An 11,301-nucleotide genomic window follows, 5' to 3' on the forward strand; every position below is an offset into this window, starting at 1 on the left:
ACAATATCTAAATGTAAAGAAGCATCTTTGATACTGAGGCTGAATAAATATATATTTAAAGAATACCAGGAGGAGATGCAGCAAAGCAGAAAGCGTGCCAAATGAGCACCACTGGGAAACAAACCAGTGGGGACCGGCTGACACGGAAAGGTAGTTTTTATTGTATTTACTTACTCGTTTATTTATTTCGACACAGTATTTGAGTGATTTACTGCAGCTGCTTTGTAAAGTCTTTAATTCTTTTGCCTGTAGGAGACCTTTTTTTGTCTGTTTAAAAGTGGGTAGATCCACAGACATTTTAGTAAGGGCTGTAAGGGGGGTACAGAGATCATTTATTCTTAATTATTTCCCTTTGTAAAGAGATTGCTTGTTCCGCTTCATTTTCCCACAAAACTATGTCAGGATTGACATTTGCCATTGGTTACACCATTCTCTTCGACAGCCACTTCTTCAGTGCAGTTCGCAAGTTATTCTACAGAAAGCTAAACAACTTAAGTGGTGAAAAAAAACAACACTATTGTAAGCATTGTCAGTTGTGTATCATGTACTTCAAGTTCTTACAGTGAAAAAATACAGAAATATCCTCCGGAGTGCAGAGGAGATAGCCAATCAGGTCAGCCACCCACTTCATGTGCCACCATGCAATGAATGTCAGTAGCTGGCAGGTAATGTGCAATAACAATAATTAGCAATGTTTTCTTTTATAGTAAATTATGAAAACCAGTGTTAAAAAAGTGCCGAATATGAAGCATAAATAGCAAGAATCCTCCTGTACAGGTTGTCTGCCCATCACACCAGAACACAGAGAGAAACAGACATTCAGCCTATCGTGCACAATGTGTGCGTTTTTGATTGAGGTTATGAGAATCAACAACGCCAGCTATAACCCCGTCCTTTACCTACCCAGGCAGAGTGATTTCTCCCAGTGGTAGCTCTGAAAAAGATGTGCAGGCAAGAATTGGTAAAGCTTGATCTGCTTTTTTTTTATTTGTTTTTTGCTGAGACCAATATAAAGATCCAAAAACTTGAGCCATAAGACCAAGCTGAAGAGCTTCAATAGTATCATCAAAGCTGTTTTACTCTACAAGGCCTTGGAGAGAAACCAAAACCATCACAGACACTGTACAGGTGTTTGTTAACTGGGGTCTGCGTTCCATCCCTGGAATCCAATGGCCTTCGGTGATCTGTAATGAAGATCGATGGGAAATCACCAATCAAGAAAAATAGCACACCAAATATGCAGAGGGAAGTGGAGGTGGATGGGGCACATGCTCAGAAACCCCAAGACTGTATGACAAGAGAAACGCCATCTTGGAATCCGCAGAGCAAAAGAAAACGGAAACCAAACTGGGCGGGAAACAATCAGCAGAACAAGAACTTCGTCAAACTGGCACAAGATTGCCACATAAGCTCAAGATTATTCGGAGAGTCTTATTTTTGTGGCTGCCCTGTGCTCCTCTTTGGAGTGATGGGTCCAGTAAGTACGTATGCAAAGGAAGAACGGCCGCCCTGTGGATTTTGCTTGTTCTCCTGGTGTTTGCATGGGTTTCTTCCCACCATCCAATAGCCATGCACCGGGGGTCCCTGAGCAAGACCCTTTGCCCCCACCAGCTCCCCCCACACTATGTGGCTGCCTAATGATGTATCAGTGTGGTAAAGAAATGTTCTCTCAGGGGATTAATACAGTTCGATAACATGCAAACTTCACAAAGATAGCACCTCTATCTGAATATTTTTGTTTTATTTTAAATTTCATATGCTGCTGTTTTTATCCACATGCTACTGTTTTTTTTTTTATCCAAATGCCGCTGAGACAAAGAGAGCTGTCAAACAATATCTGATTGTATTGTAATCTCCATTGACAATAAAGAGATTATCTTATCTAAAAAGCCTGGCTCAGACTCAAAACTACAGCAAGTGCAATGGGGCAAGAGCACTAACCACTACATCACTGTGCAACCTCATAACAAAAACAAAAACAACAACAATAATAATAATAGCTAGTGCACTCTAAAAAATAATACATTGGCTAAACTTAATAAAATTAAGGTAACAATTTGCATAGATTTTTTTAAGTACTCTCAACTCAACTCATTATTGAGTTAATCCCACAAGAGGTAGTCTAGTACAACCAACATGACATTTCTTGTCCTCAACAAGGTTAAATAAGTTAAACCAACTGAATTCTGATTAAAACATTTTGGCGTTTTTAAGTCGTCAATTAAGTCTATTTAGGTTCATCCAACTCATTTATTTTGCCTTGATTCAGCTTATAAAAGTCTGTATGTTATCCCTTTTTTTTAGTTCTAGTAACCTAATGTACATAAGTTAAAATAAATTACACGTTGAAAGTCCTCTTCATTGAGCAAAATGTTTATTAGAAAACTAGTATTAACAAATGTTTTGAAACAATGAATGATTTTCCTCATTTTGAACAAAAAAACATGCCCACTTCTAGCAATAATTAAACAAAAATCAAAAAATAACCACACCCAAATGAGTGTGAAGCTTCACATCTGAAGGCTTTTACCAGGTTATTGCCCTTGAACAATGTAAAACAAGATTAACATGTTGTAATTATTACTGTGGATTTTGGATTACTCATCCCCTGAACTGAATGCAGTACTCCATTTCACAACAACAGAGTAGAAAATAAAATGTATATATTTTTTTGTTGTCAGTATCGGTAAGGCACATCAAATTTCTTCATCTATTCTTGAATGTCAAAGCTTTTCTTCCAAGTAACTTGCTACATATCTGATTCATATCAAAACCAAAAAAATTGAAATGTAATACTGTAATAAACACAACTATAAAACACTCAAACTGCATCACATTTTCTGATCTGCTTCTGGTTAGCCTACCCCTGTTATTAAGGTAAGGGCAGCGATTGACGACATCTCAATAGGTTAAAACAGTAGAACATCACAAAAAGCAGTCTATTTTTGAGAGACAGTACTTTCGGACTGGCTTTCAGACTATCCAGCTCAAGGAGTATCTTTTGAAATACTTCCAAAGTGTTTTTCAGTTCTTTTGGGTAGCTGAGGTTGAGAGCGTAGATTAGCCTCATTAGCATGGCACATGCTCTGGGTACGTCCAGGTCTTCAAGGACTGTTGTTCCCTCAAGCACAATCTTTGCATTGGCTGGATCAGATGTTGTGGCACCTCTGGTAACGACAATCTTCATCACTTCATCCGTTTCATCTCCTCCACCATCCTGGCGTAAGTAGTTAAGAAAAAAAAGTTAGTATTTATACGCAATACAATTTAAAAATAGCAGTAAAACAAAGAATATACAATGAAATTAAGTTTTCCATTTACCTACCAACTGATCTTTAAAGAGATCTTCCTCCTTTTCTCTGAGATACACCACTAAGCCACGGATAGCCATCTCTCTCCTTCTTTCCTCAGAATCATCCTGTGAATAAGAAAAATAAAAAAGTGTTTTATAATGTTTTTTAATTTAACCTCAATGAAGATGAGCTTTTTGTAATAACATCACTAGGAAAGAGAGTGAAGGATGATGTTTCCAATGCCTGGCCTATACCAATTACCGATCTCAATTGTGTATGTTAAATTTATCATTTTAAAGATTGCAATAATGAAACAACAGAAAAATCATTTTACAATTAAGTTGTGCTCTGCTTAAGCATTTATAGTTATGTACTAACTGAAGATTTTTTCCCTGTCCAATTGGGAGCAAATAACTAAGCCATAAAAAAACACCTGATCTGATATTTGTCCTTGTAAGTATTTGGACTCAGAACAGTTGACTTTAACGCATAAAGGAGACAATCAGCAATGTAAGCAGTTATTTGAAATTCTATTTCTGACCACCTTTGCGGTGATACTGGAACCACGTATACTGTAAGACAAGGTTTATTCATACCTCAAGCAGCAGGTTCTTTATGCACTGAATACTCATCTTTGCAGCTCCTCCTCTTGCTGACAGCAAGGACATTATCTTCGGGATGTACTGGTCCAGTTTTGCCATGAATGTTGTCTCCAGATTGAGAGTTGTGATTCTTCTGAACTCTTGGTTTATCTGTGAGTGTAAAGACAAACAACAGGGACAATTTTTTAAAATGCAGGACATTTCCATCAACATAGTACATACTGCAAACCATTTAATGATCAAATATTTACCTGAGCTGCATCAAAAAGAGCAGGCCATCGGACTTTGAAGTCATTAACAACAACTAGCAGCCAACCTCTCAAACTTTATACAACGGGGCCTAAAAAAAACAACCCAAAAAGCCTTCTCATTAATGTTGTAACATACCAAAGGAAATAAAAATAGTGCACACTCAATGGCAATATTAGCAGGCCAATATTTTCATATGTTTAATGTTAAGTAAAGTGATAATAGACTTACTTTTTTAGGCCTCTTCCTCTCAGCAACGTTGTCGTATCAGCTCTCCAGCCCACGTTTTTACGTTGGTCTTGGACAAAAAACGATCAATAAACTGGGGTTAAAAACACTGAACAAAATAAAATTAACCTATGTACAAAGCTTAAACATTAACCCACATCATCCTTGTGTTTAAATTGGGAGAAAATGACACATATAATCTCTTAGCTGTGCAGGGAAATGTAATGTAAGACCTAATTTAAGCAGCAGCGACAGAAAGACTCAGCTAAAGTGTATCACATTACATACAATAGCTTAATGAACAGTTAACTGAAAACCTGCTTTTAGGATTGTGTAAAAAAAAAACTATTCCTTGCACTATGTTAAAACACTCATTGAGTGTTGCAAATTAAAGAAAGCAAAAAGTACTACTCACCCAGTAACATTCAATTGGATTGAAAATATGCAATGTCCGTTCCTTTCCCTCCACTTTCTTGCAGGCGTGGCCTTTGGTTAAAACATGTGCGGGCAAGTCCAGTCTTACTCAGCTTTTGAAGGATGCTTAACAGAAATTCAAGTTGCACCAACTAAATATTGTCTCTTGCTGAGTGGAAGCAGAAATGTCCATTCAAAATCATTAAATTATGGAGTCAAGACAGATTTCTATATTCTCAGTTTGACAAACTTATAACAGGAAGTTATTAACTGATTAAAACATGTGTATGTAACAAACTTAAATTTTTTCTGTAAAAAAGGCTCTTGATTTCAAGCTTTACAAACTAACCCCATGAATCATTTTTCTCAGTGTGGTTCTACAGCTACACACAAAAGCTAAGTGAACATAATGAGACAGGCTTTAGCCAGGAATACTATTAAAGTTAATTTAGTAGTTATCTTCTCAAGTTACATGTCACTTTATATTTTCTGTAACTTGTAAAGTAACTATACCACGTACATTAATAGTATAAGCCTAACTGAAGGATGGAGAAGTTAAAGTAGTGCAAAATTTCACCAATATCTACTTACTTTCTATACCGTAACTACTTGCAATGAGACTTCAGAGACAAAAATGGAAATAAAGCAACATCATGTGATGATTGAAGTATAATTATCTCCTTGTCTTGGTTTCTAAATTAAATATTAATTATAATGGATATTATTAATTATGCTCGGTAGGATTGAAAGACAAACTAAAATCAATAGAAAGGAGCCAAATGAAAGTTTTGCTTTTCTTAAGATGAACCACTGCAGTAATAGTGTGGACTGGGCGTCTTCCATGTATCATAAAACATACATTAAATTTAAAGGAACATAAATTTGAAAACAAGTGCAGATATTGTAGTGGATGATTACTATACAACAACTTAATATCCTTTTACATATTTATACAAATACATTTTTTCACCACTTTCTGGTGTGTCTTCGTCCTTCCCCCTCCTCATCTCATTTCTCCTTTGTCTTTGTCTTTGTCTCTGTATTTTTCACCTCCTCCCCTCTGTCATTCCTGCAATTTTCATCCCTGTCTTTCCGTTGCTGTTGTCTCTCTCCCAGGGGTTTCCTCCAGTTTCTAATACAAGCTGACGGTGAATGACAGGCCAAAAGGACTTCTGTCTGATGCGGGGCGCTGGGGACAAGCCACATCTACTCTCTGTCTCTTTTCCCCCCCTCTCTCTCCTGCTTTCTGTCATTTCCTCAAATATAGATCCTGCCACGCACTCCCAGTTTTCCTCGCCCCTTCCAATGACCACACAGCTCTTTTTCCATGATCGTTGGTGTGGGGTCTATGTGTGTGTCGGAGCAGAGATCATTGCATCACAGGGTGACGCTGATCTGGTTGCAGTTCACGAGAAGACGGAAGGAAACTGCCAATTTGGCTATGCGGATTGATATTGAACCATTTGATTGTTTGCATTTGATTGTATGACCCTCGTGTTCACTTAATAAGAGCCGGGACGACTCCTCAGATCCTCAGGTGTGTTCATTTTGCTAAAATGTAGCAGTAAGAAATTGGATGTCGTGTCCTTCAGCTTCTATGTTGTGAGATGAAGAGTTTACCTGAAGAGTCTGAGGGAAATAACAAATGTTCACACACTAAAGCAAACACATTTTAGTTCGAGGCCACATACAATTCAGTCTCATCTTGAGTGAGCCGCACCGGTAGCGCTATAACAATCAAAAATCAATGATTTCTTTGAAACTTTTACGATTTGGTGGTTTGGTGGCCATATTGCAGCCTCTTGCGAGACCATTTTGACCTGCAGGCCTTATGCTTGACACCCCTGCCCTAGAAGCCACTTTTTTACGTCGGCCAAGAAAGTAACACAATAATAGTCATTTTGCCCATTTGTAATGTAATAAAGCCAAAAATGTAATAACTTGTGAACAGTTTAAATATGATAATTTAGCCATTATTGTGCCGATAATCTAATAATAATTTGATAATGTATCACAAGAAGAAGCAGCATTTCAAAGTCATGGCAAACTGTAATGCCTGCTGTCACAATTGTAGTATTAAAAAAGAAAAAAAAAATCTTGTGAATGACACAGTCACCATGCTCATTGATTGAGGATACATGTGATGTCGCACGTTGTAAAAAATATTTTGCTATTTTATGTATTTATTTAACGCAAGTTTCATGTCGTGAATCGGTGAATAATCCCAACCGGAATTGAAAATATAAATGATGTGAAAAACAGTGTGAATAGCATTCACACAAAAATTACTACTCAGTGTGAGATAAAGCATGTGTGAACTGAGAGTTGGAGCGAAGTTTTTTTTTTTTTTTACTTTCTCACTTACTTATTAAATTTTTTATTTTGTAGTGTTTTCTTTCTTGTCTTCTCAGAGGTATTTTAATCCAGTTTGCATCCTTTCCGTTGTGTTGACCTCTGTATTTCTTATGCGATTGATTCGTTGATTGATATGCACCGTGTCCATCGAAATATGTTACACAATGATGTTTGTTGTTGCCCAACTGAGGACAAATTAGTAAACATGGACCTCGCATTCATCGCCCCCGGACCATGAAGCCCGTCTTTTTTCTCCTGACTGCCTGTCTGTCCGCTTGTCTGTCTCTGTCCTGCTTGGATGTCTCTCTGCCTGATGGCTGATGACGACGCTGCTTAGCCTCAAACTTTGAGGCTGCGCAGAGCCCCCGTGACATTTAGGCAAGTGAGATCACCAAAGTTCATGGGGTTTTTGTTTTTGGGTGGGAGGGGGGGGGAACATATGGGGAAATCAAATAAGAGCTCATGTGAGGAAAACAAGCACTCATCTAATCATCACTACAGGAAAAAGCACGAGGCAATAAAACACATCACGGCGAAGTGTAAAGTGAGAAGAAAATATGGCTTCAGTAAGTATGGCATATTGTCTGGAAAGAGTCCTATTGTCGTCAGTGAACTAAAATGTGCTATTTGGAAGTTAATTAGGTGTGAATGCTCGGAGAAACAAGTATCACATTTTCTATTTGTGGGCCTCTTTTAGTCACAATACTTACTGCACATTAAAGGGAAAGAGAGAGATGATATGGCATTATGTTTCTTCTACTCCAGTCTTCACTAGACTGCATTGTTCGTGGCTGTTATTTCTATGGAACAATATTATACATGAAGGCCCATGTACACTTGCTTCTTTGGTCTGATTAGTTTTGACTTAGTACATTCAAGGGAGAAGAAGAAGAGTCTGTGAGAAAGAAAATTGGTTGCATTGAATGTACTTGTACATATCCCTGGGTGTCGTTTCCAATGAACAGTACCAAAAGGAAAAATCTGACTTTTTATTAAAGTGGAAATAATATATGAGAAATTCTTACATCACTGTTTTTGTTGTTGTTTTTTTAGGAATACTTGTTCATACATGTAAGAGTTGTCGTACTCCACAGAAACCTTTCCAAAAACTACGGTGCAAGATTAAAATTGAGATCACTAAAGCAAAACACAACATTAAAACCTTAGTGGTTTTACAGCCGAGCCGCTGTATTGAATCACATTAAATTGCACAAGAGTCTTGGCTTTTCAGGAAGATTTAATTTAACAAGAAGCTCATCATTAAATGTTATGTGTGGGCCAGGAGAGGAGGACTCAGAAAGCCTTGACACCACCATAGTTGAAGGTAAAACTCATTTTATTGTCTAAAGAGAAACCAAAAATCCAAAAACCAAAAGTTCAAAGTTCTCTGGAGCGACGTCAACAAAAAACAAAATAAAACAGGAGCTGCAACTCAGGACCGCGAAGGGACCGGAACACAGAAAGGCAGAGGAATGCAGAGATGCCGAAAAAGAGGCACGTAGTAATGCAGCCACGCTGAGGCACAGCAACATCGACAGACCGACACCCAGAACAGACAAGACAAGCCCAATTTATACCCAAGCCACCAGGCGATGACCTCACACACTCAGGCAAAGGTGAAAGATATCAGGGCAGCCAACAGCAATCAGACATGAGGATGCGACAGAGTGAGGCCTGGTTTACACGTAGCCTGGTATTTACTAAAATGTTGATATTTCTCTGCATTTGGGCCTTGGATTTACGCATAAAGATACGAGTCAGCACAAACAATGAAACCTGACAACTCTGGCCCCAGGGGACATTTAGAAAAACTCTTGTCTTCCCATTTGCATGCAAAGAGGGGGATATGGAGATTTAAGTGACAGAAGTGTCATCAGCGTCATCTTTGTGCAACCCTCATTTACAGTTTAGCTTCTGTGGAATGAATAAAGTGAAAGCAGTGCTTGTTTCTTGTGCTTCATTAGTTTCATACTCTAACGCCATGTTTAGGAGGTACTCCGCTTCTTTATCAGTGCAAACAAATGAACCGTGAAAGAACAGGAAATAACTCACAGCATTTGTGACATTGTGTTGTTTTCCAGGATTGTGATTGGCTAGCATGGCTTCTTGCTACACTGCCACCCACAGGTTTTGCATGCTCATAGTAGCTCTGAATCAGGTATACAGGTCTATGTCAATAAAGATTTTTTTGGTAAACGTAGAGCGGGAAATATCTGTTTTTGTAAAAAGCTGGCTATTTGAAAAAGTGGCCTGAGACTCTCAAAAAATTAATTAGATTATCCGATTAGCCACTCTCTTAAGATGTGTTTTAATTAATCCTCACATAAATATATGTAGCTAAATTAATAAGGTGTGGAGACAATACGTTGCACACAGATTTATGCTTACGCCAGCTCAGGTGAACATTGGAAAATGGGAGTTAACCAGGCATCAGTGGGACGTGCTGTCTGGTGATCGGTGGATTCCCTCCTGAGACCGTTTTGTGTGTGTGTGTGTGTGTGTGTGTGTGTGTGTGTGTGTGTGTGTGTGTGTGTGTGTGTGTGTGTGTGTGTGTGTGTGTGTGTGTGTGTGTGTGTGTGTGTGTGTGTGTATGTGTGTGTGTGTGTGTATTTCTCGTTGCATCATATCATTGCCTGCCTGAGCTCCAGTGTATATTTTTTTTAACCCCCACTATCTGAAAGAAATGAAAGCTTGAGAAAAAAAAAAAAAAAAAACGCAGATGCCCTTTGCTTCCCATCTGCGTTCTCTTTGTTCCATTGGGAAGCTTGATCTTCTGCTCGCTTGTACATGTCATACATCTCAGAGAACACACAAAAAGAAAGGCAAAGAAGCAGAGGATTCAGCCCTCCGCTGAGGATGTTATCCACTGTGCTTTTTAGGAGCGTTTTGGTAGCGTAAGCATGCAATGCAACTCACAATGAAATGGTGGCCAGTCCCAATTATTCCACACGCCGAAGCCCACTCTCCGGTTTGCATGCAACGAAGTGGCTCCCAATCTCAACGCGCGCTGCCTAATCAAAGAGGAGGTTGAGGTATTTCTGCAAGGCAGCTCGGGCCAAAACCACAAACACAACACAATCTTAAAGCTTTCCATTTTTAATGGAGCATGCAGCAGCTGGATTATTCATGTCCTGAACTCGGGCAAGCCTAACTCCTGTCTGGATCAAACTGGGCAGGGAACAAGTTGTGAACCACAGAGTGAAGCTCGGGGTATATTTAGGAAAGTAGGTGTTTAGCCTTTCAAAGCCCAAAAGACTGGATAGATTTAGATCTAAACAAGCCACTGAGGAAAAATGAGTTCCTATGAAACATTAATCAGGGGAAACTTTGCTCAACCCTCACTTTACATGAACCCTGAAACCGCGACACATATTCAAAGGGCTGCATATATCCGTTTAAAGTAATCACAGCAGAATAAACCTAAAGAAACCCTACTTGTTTCTTAAAAAAAAAATTCCCATATACTGCCACCATTAATATAGTTTTCATGCGCTGTTGCCACGGTGCAACATGCAGCATAAAAGTATGACATTTTAAAACTGTTGCACAATGATTATTGAGTTTGCCACACTTTTAAATTCTTTTGTTGTGAAAGACAAAAAAAAAAAAAATCTAAATTTCAGAATCTACGCATTCCTTTTACTCATATCAAGAAGTTCAAAGTATTAAAGTGTTTTCCTAAAACTGAATAATGTGAATGCGCTCGCTCTCTGATTTACTGTGGTTGTAAATTACACTGTAAACTCAAGCGTTCAAAATAAGTAAATGGATTAAGCACTCCAAACTTCAACAAAGTAAGTTCTACTTACCGTACTTAAATCTTTTTAGTTTGTTTAAAAAAAAACAAATCGTTCACTTGACCTATTATGTGGTCTAATTTGGTTGTATAGTCCAGTTCTTTGTGTATTTTCATTGAAAATGCTTGGACAGTTGCTAAACTACGCCAAACTGAAAATGTAGTCGATAAACTCTGAAAAGATATAGAACAAATGTTCAAATTAGAACATTATGAACCTAATTAGTCTTTATTTGTGGCTTCAGCTACCACTACTGCCTGCGTCTTGCTATTGTTTTGTATGATTTAGTGGTGAAGTGGCTTTAATCACGACAAGAGAGACACGGATTTGACCCAGCTTGCAATAAAGTAATTAAGCTGAAGG

General features: G+C 38.3%; 1 protein-coding gene across 1 annotated transcript; it reads right to left on the bottom strand.

Annotated features, from left to right (window-relative positions):
* Positions 1-2,860: 2,860 nt before the first annotated feature.
* LOC308136432 (uncharacterized protein) lies at positions 2,861-5,061 on the bottom strand (the record flags this gene model as incomplete). Its single annotated transcript, XM_080504769.1, has 7 exons — positions 4,788-5,061; positions 4,376-4,442; positions 4,147-4,235; positions 3,890-4,045; positions 3,326-3,418; positions 2,960-3,217; positions 2,861-2,866 (listed from the first exon to the last, which is right to left on the bottom strand). The coding sequence occupies exons 4-7, from the start codon at positions 3,992-3,994 to the stop codon at positions 2,861-2,863; spliced, it is 462 nt and encodes a 153-aa protein (XP_080360895.1). The 5' UTR covers positions 3,995-4,045; positions 4,147-4,235; positions 4,376-4,442; positions 4,788-5,061.
* Between the last annotated feature and the right edge of the window lie 6,240 nt (positions 5,062-11,301).

This window comes from Blennius ocellaris (genome assembly GCF_963422515.1).
Source record: "Blennius ocellaris genome assembly, chromosome: 11".
Classification (NCBI taxonomy): domain Eukaryota; kingdom Metazoa; phylum Chordata; class Actinopteri; order Blenniiformes; family Blenniidae; genus Blennius; species Blennius ocellaris.